This window comes from Physeter macrocephalus, chromosome 8 (assembly GCF_002837175.3).
Source record: "Physeter macrocephalus isolate SW-GA chromosome 8, ASM283717v5, whole genome shotgun sequence".
Classification (NCBI taxonomy): domain Eukaryota; kingdom Metazoa; phylum Chordata; class Mammalia; order Artiodactyla; family Physeteridae; genus Physeter; species Physeter macrocephalus.
In genome coordinates, this window is record NC_041221.1 from 11,721,866 (window position 1) to 11,743,956 (window position 22,091).

At 48.7% G+C, this 22,091-nt stretch overlaps 1 protein-coding gene across 1 annotated transcript in view; it reads left to right on the plus strand.

Annotated features, from left to right (window-relative positions):
• The window catches only part of LOC102982101 (interferon-induced GTP-binding protein Mx1), a 59,729-nt gene that overhangs the window by 20,256 nt on the left and 17,382 nt on the right, over positions 1 to 22,091 (plus strand). The window contains 4 exon segments of the mRNA XM_055086383.1: positions 17,042 to 17,051; positions 17,096 to 17,234; positions 18,809 to 19,007; positions 21,583 to 21,661. Of these exon segments, the coding sequence (XP_054942358.1) occupies positions 17,042 to 17,051; positions 17,096 to 17,234; positions 18,809 to 19,007; positions 21,583 to 21,661 (427 nt within the window).

The following is a 22,091-nucleotide window of genomic DNA, read 5'->3' on the forward strand; positions in this document are numbered from 1 at the left end:
GAACAGAGTCTGAGAAGAGATTTTTAACCCAGTGGGAAAGCCTCCACAGAATCTTCAGTCCAAATCGCCCCTTTTAAATGATCCGCCTTCATCTTCCTCCTTTGTTGAGATTTGGGTCCACCTGAATGCGTATTTCTCGGTGAGCATGTAGGGGTACAGGGACAGTGCACTGTGGTCCCGGCTGAGCAGAGAGCGGGGTAACCTCGTTGACAGCTGCTTAGCTGAGCAGAGAGGGGAGAGGCCACTGCTGTGTACCAAGCCCTTTGGCTTTGCAAAACTACTCATATATTATCTCGTTATAGTTTTATAGTAACCTTACCAAAGCACTTTTAATTTGCCCCCAAATCAGTTTTCTCATGTAGCAGAGAATGTACTCAAAATTAATTCCATCTCCAAAGTTCTTTGTATTTTGTGTTATGCATAAATTACAAAATTACTATTATCAGAATACAGCAAAGCACTAACTTGACTGGTTATAGTTTAGCTTCCCTTCATAGTTCAGAAGGCACTCAGCTCCTGAAGTGCCTCAAATTTGCGAGTTCCACAAAGTGGGAATGAAAAAGGCTTTCCCTAGATTTTGCGACCCAGTCGGCTTAGTGGTTTCTAACACTCCATCCGTGGACTAAAGTATTAGGGCACATAAAGAAGGAGGTAGCTTTTAAACTGCAAAGAAGCCCAACTCCTGAAGCCCTTTCTCCATCAGAATAGAAAGTAGAGTTACCCAGGTGTGGGGTCCAGCTGTCAGGCAAACTGGAGATGCTGATGAAAGGAAGGAATGAGGCGAGCGCTGACACAGGTCCTGATCGGCTCGCAGATGGGACCCAGGGTTCACAGCTGGGAGGTCTCTCCTGGGAGGAGAAGCGGGGGTAGGGGAGGAGCTCCCAGAAAGGCTGGGATGTCCAGAACGTGGTATGGGTTTGCTAGCCCACAGGTGGGTTCTTCGTGCCAGAGGGGATACCTGGGCAGGGAAAATTGGGTGACCCAAATCGATCCTTCCCTTGGTTTGGTACTGACCGCTGGCGTGGAGGTGGACGGGACACCAGGACTCAGCAAGTAGACCATGTGTGCATCCAAGAACTTTTCTCTGCAGCCACAGGCCTTGGGCCCAGACCCCTCCCGCTGACCCTTCTTATCCTCTCTTCCAGGAAACCAGCAAACGTCTCACCAACCAGATCCCATTCATAATTCAGTATTTTATGCTCCAAGAGGATAGTGATTACTTGCAGAAAGCCATGATGCAGATACTACAGGAAAAACAGCACTATTTCTGGCTGCTTCAAGAACAGAGTGACACGACAGCCAAGAGGAGATTCCTTAAGGAGAAAATTTACCAGCTGGCTCAGGCACGGCGAGCTCTCTACGAATTCCCCCAGTTAAAGCGGTAAGTCCCCAAAGAACACCAGTGCTGCTGGGTTTTGCTATGCACATGATTGTAAGGGAGTTGGTACAGGAAGTGGTGTCTCATTTGGGGCCAGACTTTTCTGTTGCTGTCTGTGTCCATCTTCACTGTGCTGCACTCAGCACCAGAGTTTATATCTGAAGTCCCGTGACCCACAGAGCTGTCACCTCCACCGGGAGGTCTTCCTTGTCCTCTGTAAAGAGAGGGCTCTCCAGCCCTTGGGCCCCAGAGCCCCCAGTTACAGCATTCTTAAATACTGCTGTCATTCTTTGTTAATTTTTCACCCCTCTGCATTAGCCTATGAGACCTCAGAAAGGTAAGGTCAGTTCATATTCTTTTGTATTTCCAGAATCTCACATGGTGCCTGGTGCATAGTAGCCACTTAATAAATATCTCATTGAACCAATGAATGATGGAGATTACCTGAGGCTATGGCTCAAATCCAGACTTTGGTTGTTTGGAATGGTGTCCCTTAGCTGGTCACTTTCTGATAAATTCAGTCATGCCACCTGCTTCCCATCATTTGCTGTGATGGTGTTTCCCAGCCCCCCGGGAGAAAAGAGGCTGAGTGATATTATTTGTAATTTGTAGTTTCTCTAATTGCAGTGAACTCCATTGCTGTGTTAAGTCTTAAAGAGAAATTTAATAAGGAAAAACATTTTTTTAAAAAACATAGAGCTTCACGCCAGTGGTCATCTCTAGATTAGAGGATTATGGTTAATTTTATTTTCTTCTTCGAACTAAGCTAATGACCTCACAGGAATTTTAGGAAGGTTAAGTGAAACCATTTCTACAAACTATGTGTCCCAAAGCAGGTGTTCAAAAATGCCAGCAATTTTTCCCTCCAACGAAGACCTCTTTTTTTCTTTACCTCTAGGTCTGTAGAGAGGCCCTCAATTCTAAAGCTCTTCCAGCCAGTTCTTATGTTTAGTTCTTTGATACTTTTTGACAATTTTTGTATATGGTGTTAGATAAGAGTCCTTTTGCGTATGCATATCCATTTTGCCCAGCACCATTTTTTGAAACCACTGTTCTTTCCCTATTGATCTTGGCACTCTTGTCAAAAATCATTTGACCAGGGCTTCCCTGGTGGCGCAGTGGTTGAGAATCCGCCTGCCGATGCAGGGGACACGGGTTCGTGCCCTGGTCCGGGAAGATCCCATATGCCGTGGAGCGGCTAGGCTTGTGAGCCATGGCCTCTGAGCCTGCGCGTCCGGAGCCTGTGCTCCGCAACAGGAGAGGCCACAACAGTGAGAGGCCTGCGTACTGAAAAAAAAAAAAAAAAAAAAAAAAATCATTTGACGATATATGCAAGGACTTGTTTCTGGGCTCTGTTCTATTGCCTTGGTCTATATGACTGTTTTTATGACATTACCACACTGTTTTGATAATTGTAGATTTGTCATAAGTTTTGAAATCAGGAAGTGTGAGTCCTCCAGCTTTGTTCTTTTTTTCATGTTTTTTTTGGCTATTCAGGGTCTCTTGAAATTCCATATGAATTTTAGGATGAGTTTTTCTATCTTTGCAAAAAATGTCTTTGGAATTTTGAAAGAAATTGCACTGAATCCGTAGATAGCTTTGGGTAATATTTGCATCTTAACAGTATTAAGTCTTTCAATCCATGAACATAGGATGTCTTTCCATTTATTTGTGTCTTCTTTAATTTCTTTAAGCAATATTTTGTAGTTTTCAGTGTACAAGTCTTTCAATTCCTTAGTTAGTTACCAAGTATTTTGTTCTTTTTGATGCTATTGTAAATGAAATTGCTTTCTTAATTTCCTTTTCAGATTGTTCATCATTAGTTTACATATATGCAACTCATTTTTATGTGTTGATTTTATATCTTGCTACTTTGTTGAATTCATTACTAGTTATAACAGTTTTTGTGGACTATTTATGGTTTTCTACATATAAGGTCATATCATCTGTGAACAGAGATTATTTCACTCCTTCATTTCTGACTTGGATGCCTTTTATTTCTGTATCTTGCCTAACTGCTCTGGCTAGAACTTCCAATACTATGTTGAATAAAAGTGGCAAAAGTGAGAATGCTTGTCTCACAAAGTTACTCTGATTTTAAAGAACTTTTGTAATATTGAACCTAAAGATTATGAGAAGAAAATTTAAAAGACAAAATACTGGTTTCACTTTAGGTATCATACTTTTTTCCTTTTTGGCTTTTCCCCCTCATTTTATGAATTGGGTCACATGTACAAATAGTAGCAGAGCTGAAGAAAAGAATCAAATCCCTTCATATAATAAATGCTGTTGTGAACAATCAATTCTGAGAAGAATAATAAAATCTGATGTTTATTATTTGTTTCATAAATTGTATAGTCAAAGCTTCCCCTAAATGTTTAATACATTTCACTCATGTGTACACACACACAGCCTCAACCAAAGCTTCTCATTTACCACCTCAGGACTGACCCCAAAACCCAGGTGCGAGGCATCCAGGGAAGATGCTTGGAGCCAGGTGTATGAGTTTCCTGGGGCTGCAATACAAAGTACCACAAACTGGATGGCTTAAAACAACAGAAGTTTGTTCTCTCCTGCTAAATGCACACAATACCTTGTCTGACCTGTTGATTCTTTCCCTAGATTAAAAGAAGTAGGAATGAAGAATTATGTAGTTAGAGAATGACTAGCTCTGTACCTCCAGCAGCCCCCTTAACAATCCTGCAGGCAGACCACTTGGGCAAGATGACATATGAAGAAAGATCATGAGGCGTCAGCCAGCCTGCACGCAATGGAAAATGATGCACAGCTTGACCTCCTGCCTTGATGATTCACTGAGATTCTTTCCCCTTTTTCTCTTTAAAAACTGTCATGGCTGAGCAGAATCTTCAGAGTTGGTTTTGGGGACGTGAGCCCACCTTCTCCCCAGACTGCTGGGTTTTCTGATTAAAGCAACTTTCCTTTCTGCCAATATTTGCCTCTTGAATATTGACTTCTGAGCAGTGAGCAGCCAAACCTGAGTTCAGTAACAAAGCCACCACACCTGGCTTTCCAACAGGTCAAAGCATGGAGCTAACTTCTCGACAAACACCTTAAGATCTCCACAGCTTAACACAATCCAAGGTTTCCTGCTCACATCACAGTGATCCAAGGTGGCTTGGCAGGGTTCGGAGCCACACTGTCCCTTAGGGCACCAGCCTCCTTCCACCTAGTGACCCCACCATCTCAGTGGCCTTTGATCCTCCACCACACCCTCTACATCTGGCCAGCAGGTGAGGCAAGAGAGATTGGTGAGGATTGCAAGGAAGGTTTCCAGGAGCTAGGCCTGGGAGTAGCGTACATCACTACTGCTACCCTCTATGGGCAGACGTCAGGCCTGTGGCCACACCTAACTGCAAGGCAGGCTGGGAAATGTGGTCCAGCTAAGCAGGAGGAGGAGCAAACAGGATTTGGACATTGCCACGCCCATCCCTACATTGATGGAGAATACTCCTTGCACAAAACACAGGAGTAAAGAAATAGACATGTTCTCTGCTCTTCCTTCTTATCCCAGGCTCACTCACACACACACACACACACACACACACACACACACACACACACACACACACTTGTTTCCTCCTCCAATGCTACTGTGGATCTGGGGTTTGTTCATAACAAATGTGGAAATAAAGGAAGACTACCCAAATGAGAATGTCGATGGAAAAAAAAAAAAGCACAACCTAGAAGTTGAGAGTTATGTTTTCTTTGGTGGACATTCTTAGGACTTCAACCCTGGAGAGACAGCATCTCAGACAAAGGCTGAGAAAACTTTTCGGAGGAGGTGAGGGGGAAACCAGGATATATAAGACTTTTCGCAACAAGGGGCAGATAGTTGGAATGTCAAGAGATTGTTAATTAAAGAAAACCAGATACCTCAAGTTAAGGAATTTAGCTCTTTTCTATGTATGGGACGAGGCAAGGGGCTAGGCTCACTGAAATCATTCCCTTGATATGCACCTCAGCTACCTGGGGCCAGCGTCCTGTGCTTTCTCATCCTGCGTTTCCACAAGCTGCACTGTGGAATGGCTGCGGTTTGATGACTGCTAGATGGTGGGCATTTCTCGTTTCCATCCTGAGCTCCTTCGGGGCTCACCGTTGGGGTGGCTGCAATCGCTGATGACTGTGACATCCTTTGTTTGCTGACGGCAGGCCGAGCATTCTTAGCCCACAGGAACTAGCAGTTACTTATTCTCAGCTGGCTATAGCAAGAGGGCCCACCACCAGGACTTACATTTGGTCAGAGCCTCAATGGCAGGCAGAGGAGTGGGAAAGCTTTATAGTGGAAAAAAAGGAAGGCTCAGATTGCTCTGAGAAACTGCTCCAAAGAGGTAAAGGAGGAGCCAGGATATTTGTGAACATTTTTTGCTGGGAAAAACATGTCATCAAGCATAAAAAGGTTACTGCTAATCACAAAGGACAGATATCTTAAGTTAATGATCTCACTGCTGTTCTATGTATGGGAAGATGCAAGAATCTGGGGTCATTGAAATTTTTCCTTAGACAGGTATCTTAACTCTCTAAGGGCTGGAATATCCAAAGCACAGTATGCCTCCTGTTTTTCTCCATCCTGAATTCCCCTCAGGTGCACTGTGGGTAGGCAACCACGGGGAGGGCTTGATCCTTGTAGAACTGGAATGGCAGGCAACATTTTTTTCTTTAAAAGTAGGGACAAAAAAATAGGGACTATTTGATAGGGACAGAGTAAAAGGACAAAGTAGGTGCTTAAATAGCTAATCTTCCTAGGGGATTATAAGTAAAGAAAAAAGTATGGGAGACCCCTGTAAGTTAATGATCAATCAAGAAAGTAGGTTTTCTTTTTTTGTTTTTAATTTTATTTATTTATTTTTGACTGCATTGGGTCTTTGTAGCTGCACGTGGGCTTTCTCTAGTTGTGGCGAGCAGGGGCTACTCTTCATTGCGGTGCACGGACTTCTCATTGCGGTGGCTTCTCTTGTTGCAGAGCACGGGCTCTAGGCGCACGGGCTTCAGTAGTTGTGGCACACAGGCTCAGTAGTTGTGGCTCGTGGGCTCTAGAGCGCAGGCTCAGTAATTGTGGCGCACGGGCTTAGTTGCTCCACTGCATGTGGGATCTTCCCGGACTAGGGCTCAAACCCGTGTCCCCTGCATTGGCAGGTGGATTCTTAACCACTGCACCACCAGGGAAGCCCAAGAAAGCAGGTTTTCTTAATCAAGTATGCTTGCTTAGCAGCAAAACCATGCAACAGAAGCACGAGACCTGCCCCCAAACAATAAAACAATGGTGGAATAAGACCCACATCCTGCACGGTGAGCTCAGTAAGTTAATGATTCCTAGGACATGCTCCTCTGCACACATTAAAAACAAATATATAGGGAAAAAGTGACATTATACCAAAACCTGAGATGATTTACCATTTTTAGCATATGTTACCGCCTGTTTGATCATTTCCCTTGTGCCATGACAGTCCTGGCTTGACCATGTAGGGAGAAGAAAACTACCCCACCTGACATGGAGGAGGAGCTGATGATGGAAGCATGACGTCTACTCAAGAATGAGGAAGAAGGTGGCCTTTCCTCCTCCCCACTTTTCCTATGATTATAAAACTGTAGCCCACTAGCTTCTTGGGGTGCAGAACTCTCTCATCCACCTGCTTGTAAGCCTCACAAGTGTCCTATTCTAATACATCACTTCTCACCTATCACTTTGCCTCTGGCTGAATTCTTTCTGTGCTGAGACATAAAGAACCAGAGATCCTCGGAGCCCCCCAGACACCACCTAGCAGTTTCATATTAACCAAATTGAAACCATGTCCCCCTAGATTTGACAGAAACTGATAACTAACAGGAATTCTCGAGCCTGCCTTGCAGAACAACAGATAGGGGGTAGCTTGTAAAAACCCCTCAGCTTGTAAACTGCCTTCACCAATTAAGCTCCCTTTAGTTTTCTTCCTTCCTTCCTTCCTTCCTCCCTCCCTCCCTTTCTTTCGTTTTTTCCTTTGATCGCACACCCTCCCAGCTACACACAGCCCAGTTGTTCTACCGGAACTTGGCTCGGGTCCTATACGGTGTGAGCCAGCTAAGGCTGCTTCGGACCACTGACCCTAAATCTGGCCTTGTGCAGGTGTCCAACGTATGGCCTTTTGAGGCCAGAGGACTGGAAAACTCCACCCTCCCATCATGCTATGCGCCTCCATTGTGAATATGCAGAAACCAGCGATAAATGGAATATTTGCTGCCACGTCAGTAAACAAAGGGTGTCACGGTCATCAGCAATTGCAGCCACAGCCTATGGTGAGCTGGTGAGCCCCGAGGGAACTCAGGAAGGAAAGAATACCTGCCATCTAGCAGCCATCAGACTGCAGCCATTCCCGAAGGTGAACGCTAAGGAAACTCAGGATATAAAACACAGGATACTGGCCCCAAATAGCTGAGGTGCAAAGCAAAGGAATGATTTCAGTGAGCCCACACTCTTGCATCGTCCCATACATAGAAAAGCACTAAATTCCTTAACTTGAGATATCTAGTTTTCTTTTATTAACAGTAATCGTTTGTTCCTACTACCTGCCTTTTTTTTTTTTTTTTTTTCGCAGTACGCGGGCCTCTCACTGCTGTGGCCTCTCCCGTTGCGGAGCACAGGCTCCGGACGCACAGGCTCAGCTGCCATGGCTCACGGGCCCAGCCGCTCCGTGGCATGTGGGATCTTCCCGGACCGGGGCGCGAACCCGCGTCCCCTGCATCGGCAGGTGGACTCTCAACCACTGCGCCACCAGGGAAGCCCCTTCCTGCCCTTTGTTGCAAAACTCCTATATATCCTAGCTCTCCACTCACCTCCTTGGAGCAGTTCTCTCAGGGTTACTTGAGATGCTGCCTCCCAGGCGTGAAGTTCTAAAACTTCCCACCGAATAAAACATAACGCTCAACTTTTAGGTTCTGAATAATTTCATAGTCGACATGTAACCCAGATGCGCCTGCGCAAGACACTGATTACCTTTTCCCCACCTCCAATCACCGTTCCCCCACTCTAAGACCACCCTGCTTATCCCACAAATATCTCAACCTCCACGCCTTCTGGGAGGCAGATCTGAGACTTGTTCTCCCTTCCCCACGCTTGACTGCCTTGTGAATAAACTCTTTCTCTGCGGCAAACGGACCTGGTTCGTAAAAACCCCCCCGTCCTTTGGGGCTAATTGTTACAGGAGTTATTGTTTGACTTCCTGAATTGTTGGTAGATAGCTATCTGACTTCCTACACATTGGCCTAAGGCAAGCTGTCTTCCTTGGTTGGCTACTGTTAACAATGGATTGGTTTCCGGGGCAGGTTGCTTCAGCCTGTTCTGTTTTCAGACTTCTGTTTTCATAGATGGTCTGACCATTGACTGTGTGTATATTAAGTCTCTCACAGCATACCTTACCTGTGGGACCTTCCTTTCTCCTCTGCCTCTGGGCACTGCAGACCTGCTCCTACAGGTGAAATCTGCTTTGATCAAAGTCTGGGGATCTGCCTGTGCTTGAATACGACCCCTCCTGAAGCCGAATCCAGCTTCTCTACCCCAACCCTGAATTAATTTTGAAGACAGAGTTTTGGGTGAAGTAGGAAAGAACAGGTTTATTGCTTTGCCAGGCAAAGGGGGCCACAGCGGGCTAATGCCCTCGACACTGTGTATCCCAACCTGGAGAGGGTAGTGAGAAGTTTTATAGTAATGGTTCAAAGTGGGCGTGGTCAGCTGGTGGACATTCTTCTGATTGGTTGGTGGTGAGGTAAGTGGGAGTCAACATCACCAACCTTCTGGTTCCAACAGGTCTGGGGTCTCCATGCTTGTGGGCAGCACACAGTTAACTTCTCCCACCTGGTGGGGGTCTCAGTGTCTGCAAAACAGCTCGAAGATATTGTTGTGTGCATCCCTTGAAGGGAACCAGGACCCTGCCCCAAGGCTGCACTATTGTTTCTCTCGACTGTTCCTCCCTTGTTTCTGCATCCCCTCCCTTCCCTGATTAGCATCTGTTTGAACCTGCCCAGCTGGAACTCAAGGAAGGTCATGGAGGCTGAATGAAGCCTATTTTCTGTAATCAAGAAATGGGGGACACAGAGAGGCTTTTGTGCTCAGGAGCTCCACAGCGTCCTGCTCCTTTCACTCCCTCCCCTCCCGTCCCCTGAGATTCCACACTGGGGTGGAGGTGGGGTGGGGGAGGGATATTCTCTCCAGTCAGTGGTGCAGTGATAATGCAACAGAGAAGAACAAAATCTGACTCCAGGTTGGATCTGTTTCTTTTACTTTGACCTTTGCTTTCCACTGCTTTTGTTCTGTCTAAAGCTATAGGCATACATAAGGACCTGCCTCAGGGAACCCCCGCCCCTCTGCCTGAATGTTAAACCAAAGTGCCTTTGTTCAGCTCACAGGGAGACACCCTGACCTGTCCACCTGTGGATGGCTGCAGAAAAGAAGAAATTAACACATCCCCTCCCCAAGGCTGGCCAAACCAGGAGATGTTTTGCAAGACTTATGGCCTTTTTACTTTACTTCCTCACCTCCTCCCCTTCTCTGTTCTAAGAAAGAAACTGGCACCCAGATCCCGGGAAGCTGGTTTTCTGGGGACACTAATCCACCATCTTCTGGGTCTGCCGGCTTTCTGAATAAAGTTCCTATCCCTTGCCTCAGCATCTTGTCTCCCAATGTATTGGCCTGTCGTGCTTGTGACACTTCCTGACTACACACGCACAGAAAGGCTCCTCGGGGGTCAAAAAGGGAGGGAGATGGCATCCCAAAGTAGTGATGTCATCCTACCCATAGGCCTCTTTGCTAGAATCCATCTTGGCTAAGAGATGCATGTGCACACAGGGAGGAACCTGAGATACACCAAATACGGTCTCAGAGCCAGGCAAGGCAAGATGATTGGCCAGAGGAAACCTGGAAGAAATGCCCCATGTAAGTGATTCAAACTAGCACTAGGGCGCAACTCTCTCTCTGAGCCCGCAAGTGTGTGCCTATTCAATACACGTACTCTTTTTCCTCCTAATAAACACTTTTCTTGTTTCACTACTTTCCACCTCTTTGTGGAAATTTATTTCTACAAAGCCAACGGTCCAGGGGCCTTATCACTGGCCACTGGCCCTTGTGGTCTAGTGGCTAGGATTCAGGGGTCTCACTGTCACGGCCTGACTTCAGTCTCTGGCCAGGGAGCCAACATCCTGCTTCAAGAGGTGGCAGGCTGAGGCCACCCGAGATCAAGTCCATCTCTCTGAGCTCCATTTACTATTTGATTTATTTTTGCAATATTAGAGATCATATGTGTAGAGAAATTAGCCCAGCGCCTGACATGGTCACTCCACAGATGCTCCATAACCAAGAGATGACAGTTTTAACACAGAGATACTGTGTTGGGCTCCCTCCACTTTCTATTCCATAAAACACGGAGCTTAGCTGCAGGCAGAGGAGGAATGAGCAGCCTGGGTTGGAATTTGAAGAACTGGTGGAAAGAACAGCCTGGGCCACTTCCTGTTACCCCCTGGGAGAGGTCCTGGGAAGGCAGGGAACACGTGCTGTTGCCTCCTTCATCGTTAAAGCAAACTTTCACCAAGTGTTGATCACCAGACAAATGCCAGACAGACAGCTGACCCTTATCCAGGAAAAAATGATTTTGGAATGGCCCCACGTACACTAAGCCTGGTCCCAGGGCCACCAGCTCAGCTCCAGCAGAGTGACGGACCCTGTGTTCCTAACAAGCTCCAAGGTGAGGCCAACACTGCTCGCCCTGGAACCAGCCTTTGAGAAGCCGGGTCTATGTCGCCAGCACAGAAGAGAAAACAAAACGCGGCAGTGACGCCAGACACTCGCGCTTCAGGCGGGACTGAGGGGGCGCTTGGCCGGGGAGCGCTGCTGTGCGCTTCGGCCTGGCAGCGTCAGACCCGGGAGCATTACCCCGGTGGTTCCGGGTTACCCCGCAGCCCCGCGTGCCGCCGGGCTCCGGAAGACCTGCGTCCGGGCCTGCTGCAACGTCCAGGCAGCGGCGCAGCGCAACCTGCGGCGTGCGGGAGCGACGACTTGGCCGGCCCGGGGGCGGATCCCTAACACCGCCCTTCCCCCTAAGCACCACCCCTTGCCCCGAACTCCGCCCCCTCCTCCTCACGCGGCGTCCTCCGCTCCAACGCGCTCCGCCCCCTCCCGGTACCGCCCCCTCCTCCTCCGGGCTCCGCCCCCGCCTCTCCTGACCCTGGATTCTAGAGGGGCTGAAGCTGGACTTCCCTTTCTCTAAGCAAAGAAGCCGAAGCGGAGCTTGAATTGACTGGGAAATGCCAGATCAGAAACTGAGCGGCTTAGGGTGAGTCTCCGAGGTCACGTGAGGACCACGTCTGCAAGACCAGAGCCAGTCCTCCGACTCATCATTCATTCTAGAAACATTTATTGAAATACTGTGTACCAGGAACTGTGCTGGACCCCAAGTACGACAGCAAACATCACGAACTTGTCTGCGCCCTTGACGGCCTGGTGGCAGACAGGGCGTTCAAAATGGCCAAGACAGCGTGACAAGGCCATGGTCCTGGGGAAGAGGGGAGTTGGGGCGTGGGGCTCCCAGAAAGCAAGTCCACTAGGCCTGGAGAAGGACGGAGGCAGGCTGCTTTCTGGGAAGAAGCCCAGCGCGCAGGTGGAGGAGGAGGGCCCTGAATTGGAAGTTCTCGCATAGTGAGGCGGAGTCACATTCAGGCAATGGGGCACGCCAAGCTGAGCACGCTGGAACACCTCCACCCCTCCCATCCCCGCACAGGGTGCCGCTCGCTTCCCACAGGTGTCTGAGTAAATGCACCGGTTTGCAGGTGGGGAGCGATGCCTGGAAGCTTGTCGGGCCTGGTTTCCCATAAGCACCAGCTCACCTCTCTTCTGCAAGGCCAGGCCATGCAGGTGATGAGAGGGCTGGACAAGGACCAGAGAGACCTGCAGAGCCCTGGGCACCCGTGACTGCACAGGCAGCAGGAGTTCTGGGGTCAGTGTGATTGTTTGGCCCCCGATATGCTCTCCTGTGGATGCTGTGTTTTTGCCAGACACGTTTTAATGGAGTTAAGAAACGTTAGTAAGAGGGTAGGGCCAGGCGCATGCTACGGTGGCATCCCCAGGGGCTGAGATGGCTGTGCTCAGTCCAGTTAAACTCAGCCTATGATCACTAAGCACCTACTGTTGCTGGGTGGTAGGCACTGGAGTGATCCAAGCTTGATGAGAACTTTGTCGAGGTGACAGCCCCACTGAGGAGGTGGCTACATGCTCCACTATTTAGAACATCCATCTGGGATGCAAAGCATCTTTGCCTGAGCTAAGCCAGGGGAAGCGGAGGCTGGAAGAGGTGTGACCCAGGCTTAGAAGGAGCTCCCTAGGGCAGCTGCAGAGACAGGGAGCATGCCGCTGGGACTTAGCAAGGGAGGAGAATGTCTCCAGGAGCCCAGGGGGACAGATAGGCCAGCAGAAGTGGGGTGCGGAGCCTGGAGGACAATTCTCAAGGGCTAAGAGTTTGACACTTATCTGTTAGAATACAGAGTCATCAATGTCTCTTTAGTAGGGAAAGAATCATCAGCAATTCAGGTGAAAGGCTGTGAGCTTCCTGAGAACAGGAGCTGCATCTTGTCGATTTTAGCATGGAGAGAAGGTGCTACAGAGCGCAGGCTTGGGAATAAAAGCCTAGATTGCAATCTTAGCTCCCCCACTTCCTAGCCAAGGGGCCTAGCAGTAACCTAACTCCTTGGCCTCCGTCTCCTCATATGTAAAATGGGCCTGTCAATCTTACTTCCCTCACAGGGTGGTTGTGAAGGTGAGCTAGTCTCTCAGGCTGGCACCCAGCACATACTATGGCCTGGTGCCTATGAGCTATTACTGTGTTATTATTCAGTTATACCCCAAACACGCCCCTGGGCTCTTGAGAGAACTGCCATCTAATGTGCATATTGGAAGCAGCAGGTACCAAATCCCTGGCCCGGAGGCAAGAGCGGGAGGGTGTGAAGCACCTGGGTACCAACGTTATGGATGCACTTGACCCACTGAGGGGGAGCAGCTCCTTAAATCCTGCGCCCCAGGCACCTCACTCACTCACCTGCCCCTAGTCCTGGCCCTGGCGCTGGCTTTGGCCCCAGCCAGTTTTCACTTTTGCTAGTGGCTCTTTCTGAATTCATGCCTGAGCAGGAATCACAGGGAGAGCCTCATGTGGTTTCAGGAAGTAGGATCATTCTTCAGAGTTAAGTCTTCACTCTTCTTTGTAACTAGGAAGCAACCGAGGCCTGGACAGGTAGGCAGCCAGGCACGTGTTCCTGGATAATTATTGGGGAAGCGTGTGTTCTCCCATCAAACCACCCTGGGTAGGATTGCCCAGACCCCAGCAGTGGGCCCTGCAGAGCACGGCAGCCGTCAGGCCAGGGAGCTGCTCTGTGGGGCCTCCTCCCCTCCTTTTGGGTGCCACCATATTGAATTTGGTTCCATCCAAGCTTTCCCTGTGTGGGTGAAGAATGTCCCCTGCTTTATCAGTAGACAAAGGATGTTGCAGCCATCAAGCCATCAGCTGCTGCAGCTACCGGAGACTGTGCATCCTGAGTGGATTCAGCATGGAGAAAAAGAGGAGACTGGCCCTAGATGGTTAAGGTGCACACCAAAGGAATGATTTCTATGAGCCCAGACTCTTGCATCTTCCCATACAGAGAAAAGTGCTGAAGTCATTAACTTGAGATGTCTGGGTTTTCTTTAACTAACAGTAATCTTTTGACGTTCCAACTACCTGGTTTTTGTTACAGAAACTCCTATACATCCTGCTTCCTCCCTGACCTCTTCGGAGCTGTCCCTCAGAGCCATCTGAGAGGCCATCTTCTGGGGTAAGTCCTCAGTAAGTCCACCAAATAAAATGTGATTCTCAATTTTTAGGTGTGCAGTTTTTTTTTTTCTTTCAGCCGACACCCGACCACAGCACTTGGAAAGGGAGCAGGTCCTGGGTCTTTGGAGTGAGGGATGTTCTTCCTAATAATAGGGGTCTTTGTAGGGAGGAGGCTTGTTGTCAGGGCTCGTGAGCTGAGCAAAGGGGAAGGGAGGTGCGGTGCCAGCTCCTTCCAAAAGGAAAGGTTACTGCCCCCCACAGAACCCTCACTGGGAGGGCCACTTTTTGGTCTACTTGACTCTGCCACCCCTTCCCTCCATCTTCCACCCACTTCCATCCTGAAGAAAGCAAATGAGCTAAACTCCAGGGAGGGCTTGAAGAAGATAAGGAGAATTGAGAAAGGAGGATGATGTGGGTCTGAGGGGGGAGGAAGAATTGGGGTGGGGAGCTGCCATGAGCTTAGAATGCTTAAGAATCCGTTTTGGTGCTGGAATGTTCCCAGTGAACCTACGGCAGTGTTTTAAGACACCCAGTTATCAAGCATCTGTTCAGAAGACCAGCGGTTTAAGGGACCGGCTAAGTTCAAAGCTACGTTCATCTTTGGATGACTCAGGACTGTCAGAGCAGCGGTTCTCAAACCGTGCCAGAACCATCAGAAGGGCCGGATAAAGCTCAGGTAGCTGGGTCCCGCGCCCGAGAGTTTCCGATGCAGCAGGTCTGGGTGGGCGCCGAGAAACTGCATTTCCCGCAAGCTCCCAGACATGCTGCTCGTGCGGGCACACACCTGGGGGGCCTCGAGGAGGCTGCAGCTGGGGGCGCTGTGCGCCACGCATTCGGTTCCGTTTCTAATCCCGCAGCCCTGGGAACGTGAGAGTTTCGTTTCCCCGCGGCCGGGGGCGGGCGGGGAGCGAGGGGCGGCGCTCGCGCTGCTTAAAGCCGAAGAGCGGCGGGCGCCTGGCGCCGGGGACGGTAAGTGTCGCGCTCCTGCGTCTGGGCACCCTCCGCCGGCCAGAGGCCTCGGGGCATTTGGGCGGCTGGCTGGGAGTTGAGCGCTCCGGGGTGCGGGTAATGCGCAAGCTAGTAGTAGTAAAAACGATCACTGCTGATTCTACTTTCCTACCGACACGCTGCTGAGGCTCCTGGGTGATGCCTCAAGAACAGTCCTCCACCCCCCAAACGGGCGGCTTTTCTGCCTGAGAAGGTGGGCACGTGGAGGGCACGGGGGCAAAGAGGGTCTCCGAGGGAGCTGGTTGAGAGGGGCGCGCTGCAAAAATGTCACATCCACTTCTGCGTGACCTCCGAGCACACCCCAAACCGCTGACCCAGCTTCATATATCAGTTTATATTTCCTGCTAAGGAGTGCAAACCAGACCAGTCAGCTGCCCGGGGGTTTCCTTGGAAGCGCATGGACCCGGGGTCTTCACCAATCCTTCTGAATAGAGGGGGGTTGGAGCGGAGGGTCGCTGGGAGGTTTTGCGTGCTGGAGCCGCCCTATGGGAAGCAAGGGCTGGCCGGAGAGATGGGGCATGCGCAGAAGTGCCCTGCGCGGAGGACCCTTAACCCAGGGCCAGGGGATGGAGAGTTGCCGAGGGTCTGCCTTCCCCGTGGCTTGTGCAGCCGAGTGCGACGGCCTGGAGCCGGCACACTTAGTCTTCAGGATAGGGGGAGGTAGGACAGCCCTGGGGGCTGACGGAAAACCCAGGCGCTGCTGAGACCGGCACCGCAGCCCTCCTCACCCCGACCCCACCGCGGGTGACCGCAGAGCTGCGCGTGTGGGATCCTCGGAATTATTCAGTCCAACTTTAAATCAAGTTTTTGTCGGAAGTAAGGTCAAGTGATGTCACCCCTTCCCCCCACCTCCCCCTCAGCTGTGAAGTCCCCAGAAGTCTCCTAAAATGTTCATGTCATCTTTCTACTTTAGAACAGAGCTGCTGGCCAGGAAGTTCCCCACCCGCCTGTGGACGTGCCCTCCCCCCGCCCCCCAGGTCCTTCTTCACTTCTCTTCCGCCCACCTCCTGATACTCAGCCATCTTGATTTGATAGAGAGCATTAGGTCTAAAGTACAAGATGCTCTCCCTTTTAACCACATTACCGAGCCTGCGCTCTTTCTGCTCGCGCCGGGAGAGGCCAATAAATTGGGAGATGAGGTGTTGGGGGTAAGGAATATGGAGTTTATTCGGAAAGCTGGGAGTCCGAGAAGACGGCAGACCAGTGTCCTAGAGAACCCTCTTCCCGGGGTCTGGATGCTAGTTTCTTTTGTAGAACAAAGAGCGGGGAGGTGAAGAGGTAAAGCAAAAAGGCCTCAAATTGGTGCAAATATCTCTTGATTTCAGCCTGACTGGAGGAGGGGGTGTGCTAATTTCTTCTTTCCTGCAGCCATACACAGGTGGGCTGGGTCAGAGTGCTTCCTGTGAGCTGAAAAGGTATTTTCATTTTACATTCAGGCTTGGGGGCCATGATGTTTACTTTAAGCTACAGGCGACATCTAAACCAGCATGTATTAGGAAGGGGTTTTATGTGGGAAGCATAAGAGAGCATTAGAAGCAAGTCTAATGATATTCCTATATCAGTGAATCTCACCCTATGGATTAAAGATTTAGGGAATAGTCAAGCAATTCTTTTGGCATCTTGTTTTTCATTGTGACTGTCAGATTTGAGGTCTTAGGAGATGGTTAAAGAGTTAAGACCTCACAGTTTTCCCTGTTTCAGCCACAGAGAACTTAGTTCCTCTGACTTGGGAAGTGCCACCAGGCTTGTATTGTGGGCTCGTTTCTCCATTGTTGCTTCTTTGGAGAAATACCTCTGGGACTTGGAGGGTCTGAAGCAAGTACAAGGTCATGACCTGTCTCATCTCTCATACCCTCTCATTTTCTTACAGATCAAGTCTCTCATCAGGAAGTACATCCTTAAGCAGGAGACCATCAACTTGGTGGTGGTCCCGGCTAATGTGGACATCACCACCACGGAGGCACTGTGCATGGCTCAGGAGGTGGACCCCCAAGGAGACAGGACCATAGGTAAGAAGATGGAAGAATCTAAAAATAGTAGGTGGCTTGATAGTGGAAAAGCATCCCTTGAATCCAGTGGGTGCTTCCTGGCACACACGCAAGATGAGAACCTTTTGAGAACACATTGAGGCCACATGAAATGGGCCACATTTGACTCTTGTTGGCCATGTGTTGGCTTGTAATCCTTGTCTACCTGCTTATAAGAGGCATGGTGGGTTCAGGAGATGAGGCAAAATCAGAAAACAGTTATGTCAGTTGACAATGCATTTGAGGTAGAACAACCCATGTGTCCCAGACAGATGAATGGATACGCAAAATGTGATGTATCAATACAATGGAATAGTACTCAAGCTTAAAAAGGAAGGATATTCTGACACCTGCTACAATGTGGATGGATCTTGAAGACATTATGCTTAACGACATAAGCCAGGGCAAAAGGACAAATACTGTGTGATCCCACTTATATGAGGGATCTATAGTGGTCAAGTTCATAGAGACAGGAAGTCAAACGGGGGGAAAGGGGGAAAGAAGGGTGGGTGTTCAGTGGTGACAGAGTCTCAGCTTGGGAAGAGTAAAAGGTTTTGGAGATGGTTAGTGATCAAGGTTGCCCTACAATGTGGAAGTGCTTTATGCCCCTGAACTGTGCACCTAAAAATGGTTAAAATGGTAAATTTTCTGTTTTAAAAAAGGCGTTTGGCTGTAAATAGCAGAGAACCTGAGTACAGTGGCTGAAACAAATGGCGATTTATCTTCACGCCTAACAAGAACTCTGGGCACAGGCTGCTTCCCTCGGGACCGCTGTTCAGTGACGCTGTCAGGACCCAGTCCCTTCCACCTTCTGCTCCGCCATCCTTAGCTGCAGGGGCTCCTTCTTTGCTTGTCCTGCTGCCTGTTGTGCCTGGGATGGGGATCTCTGGGCCAGGGCAGCAGCTACCAGTGGACACAGTAAACCTCAGGGTTAGTCCTGGGCTGGCTTCGCTGGACAGTCCCACGGGGCCCCGCACCCGGAAGGGTCCACACCTGGTGTGATGCTCTGTTGCCGCCATCTTGCCATACTCAACGCTTGAACAAGGGGCTCTGCGTTTCCATTTTGTATTGGGCCCCGCGAATGAAGTAACTGGTCCTGGCTGGACCAGTGTTGCTCCAAGTGTGAGCCACGCCCCACCTGCACCAGAAATAATCGGAGAATTTTTAGAAATGCAAGTCCCTCGATCCCACCGAAGCTCCTGAATCAGAATCTCTGGGATGGGGCCTGAGATTTTGCATTTTAAGACCTACCTTAAGGTGGTTCAGGTGCACAGGAAAGTTTGAGAGTGAACTTCTCCACTGGACAGAAAGAACACAAAAGGGCCATTACACACTACTCTCTTTGGTGTGAGAGCCGAGATCTGGGTGATGTGAGCTTGGGGAGAACACAGGGGCTGAGCCTCACATCTTCGCTCTGTAAGCCCTATTGTCTGCCCTCAAGCAGGGTGGGAGGAAACCAGGGGCCAGGGGACCTGCCTTCCCAGGGGCAGGAGCTGTCCTTACTTTTCACTCTGCGAAGCTGTGAGCATTCTCTAACCAAAGTCTCTGGGTCGCAGGAATCTTGACGAAGCCCGATCTGGTGGCCAAAGGCAACGAAGACAAGGTAGTGGACGTGGTGAGAAACCTCGTCTTCCACCTGGAGAAGGGCTACGTGATCGTCAAGGGCCGGGGCCAGCAGGATATCCAGCACCAGCTGAGCCTGACCAAGGCCCTGTAGAAGGGTCAGGACTTCTTTGAGAACCACGCCCATTTCAGGTAGGCGGGTGGTGTTTTCCGAGTGTGAACCAAAATTAAGGACCTCCGTCCTCACGGGGGAAAATGGATGCTGTCTGAGATCAGATTTTGAGAGTATCCATGTGTGTTTGTTCCTTGACAATGACCATGGAATTTGCCTGGAAGAAAAAAGGTGGAATTGACAAAGTACTGCAAAGAATAAATTTAAAACATCAAAATAAGGCAGAGATTTTTGCAATAACTGAAATAGTATGGTTCTGGAACCGGAATATAAACATAAGTGAAACAGGATAGAAACAAAGTAGAAAACCCAGAAATAAGACTCAGATACATATATTTGGTCTATAATAAATGTGGCATTACAAATCCCTGGGCTATGTCAGTTTGATCATCAGTCAGTGGCATTGAGATAATTGTTTAATATTTGGGAAAAAATTAAATTGTGACCTTACTTAACATGGGATACCAAAATATAATAAATATCAGTTGAAGTTTAAAATTAAATACAAGAAAGGCACCATAAGCATCCCAGAAGAAAATACAGATGGAGAATTTATAATCCCAGGATAAAAGTCTTTCTAACCCTAATGCCCAAAATGAAATTTTTTAAAAAGGAAAAGACTGATAAATTGGTTAGATTTGAAACAATGAGAAGATGTAGTGTTGGTGGGAAAGGAGGGGCGTGGACCTTCACCTCTGCTGCTGGGAATGTGGGCTGAGGTCACATGCGAACCGGTCTGCATTGGTGCGTCCCCGAGGTTGAGTTCCATTTCTAGGAATTCCACCCAGGAAAGTAATCAGAGATGGATCCACTAATGTTGGCTAAAGGATGTTCAGCACAGGTTTGTTTTTTGTTTAAATTTTTATTAGAGTATCGTTGATTTACAGTGTTGTGTTAGTTTCAGGTGTACAGCAAAGTGAATCAGTTATACATACATCCACTATTTTTTAGATTCTTTTCCCATATAGGTCATTACAGAGTATTGAGTAGCATTCCCTGTGCTGTACAGTAGGTCCTTGTTAGTTATCTGTTTTATACATAGTAGTGTGTATATGTCAATCCCAATCTCCCAGTTCATTCCAACCCCCGCTTCCCCCTTGGTATCCGTAAGTTTGTTCTCTACATCTGTGTCTCTATTTCTGCTTTGCCAATAAGTTCATCTGTACCATTTTTCTAGATTCCACATATAAGCAATATTATACAATATTTGTTTTTACAGATTTGTTTTTAATTGTGAAAATTTGGAATCTAAATGTTGAAAATCATGGGCTTCATATAAATGAACCAGAATAAGAGATCACAGTGTTGGCAACATTAGAGTGCTGTGCAATGAGATGCCAATAAAAAGGAGCTTATAAGACGTGGAGAAAAAAAGTGACACAGTCACTGAGAGCCCTTGTGTGCACACACGTGTATGTAGATGGAGAACCATGTCCTTCGTAAACATGATCACATTTGATGCTCCCAGAAGCCTGCAGAGACATAATTCAGAAGAGATACTTGTACACCTGTGTTCATAGCAGCATTATTCACAATAGCTAAAATATGGAAGCAACCTGAGTGTCCATTGATAGATGAATGGGATAAACAAAATGTGGTCCATCCATACAGTGGAATAGCATTCGGCCTTAGAAAGGAAGGAAATTCTAGCACATGTTGTAACATGGATGAACCTTGAGGACATTATGCTTGGTGAAATAAGCCAGTCACAGAAAGACAAACACTGTATGATTCCACTTATACGAGGCCCCTAGAAGAGTCAGATTCATAGAGACAGGGCCTGGGGGGAGGGGGAGGGGGAGATGTTTAATGTGGACAGAGTTTCATTTGGGGAAGATGGGATAGTTCTGGAGGTGGATGGCGGTGATGGGCGCACAGCAACGTAATTGTACTTAATACCACTGAATGTGCGCTTACAAATGACTGAAATGGTGAATTTTATGTTATATATATTTTACCACGATTTTAAAAATTGACAGGTGCAGAAACTGAAACTTAGGTATGAGTGTACTCTTGCAAAGAGGTGTGTGAACTCGTGCTTCCTGGCTGCCCTTCATCCTAAAAAGTCCCTTAAAATATAGAAAATCCTGTAATAACTCACCCTGCAGACACATATTTGGAAAGAGTGAGAGAAGGGCTTGGCTTCCGTCCTCCAACCAGCCCATGGTTTAAGTTCTTCTCTTGGGGAAGGGTGGGTCCCCCAGTTCGGGGTTCATCCATGCACCTGTGTCAGTATATTTTCATGAAGCTCGATACTGATTTGCATTATGTATATAGAAGGGTATGTGCATGTTATGAAAACCTATCTAGAGGTGACTGTGTATTTTTATAAAGACCATTTCTATAGTCAGATGTCATGAGACACAATACATCAGCTGGCAGGGATCATTCTATACCATTTTTGAAATACCCAACGTTACTGAAATTCAGTCAATTCTGTGCAGTCCAATTCTGAACATTTGTTGGGTACCAGTTGCAGGACATTCCATCCAGTGGGAAGTAACTGGATTCGCCTTGGCTTTCCCCAGCAGCAGAGAGCCGACTTGCGTTTTCTGGCTAGACCCAGATGGACATGTACGTTGTCTTCTCTTGCAGGGGTCTTCTGGAGGAAGGAAGGGCCACGGTCCCATGCCTGGCCGAAAGACTGACCACCGAACTTATCATGCACATCTGTGTAAGTACTTGCAAAGCTGTCCAATCTCTGAATAGAATCCTGCAAGCACAAAGCTTAACCATGTCAGCTAACAAACGTCAGCACCCGTGGATCTCCTGTGCATCTTGTTAAGATGCCGGCTTAGATTCAGGGGATCTGGATGCGGCCCGGGATTCTCCCGGGTGGTGTGGATGTTGCCCGTCAGAGGACCACACGTTTAGTGGGATGCTAATAAACTATCCACTTGGCCTAATTAAAAATTAGCATCGGGCTTCCCTGGTGGCGCAGTGGTTGTGCGTCCGCCTGCCGATGCAGGGGAACCGGGTTCGCGCCCCGGTCTGGGAGGGTCCCACGTGCCGCGGAGCGGCTGGGCCCGTGAGCCGTGGCCGCTGAGCCTGCGCGTCCGGAACCTGTGCTCCGCAACGGGAGAGGCCACAACAGAGGGAGGCCC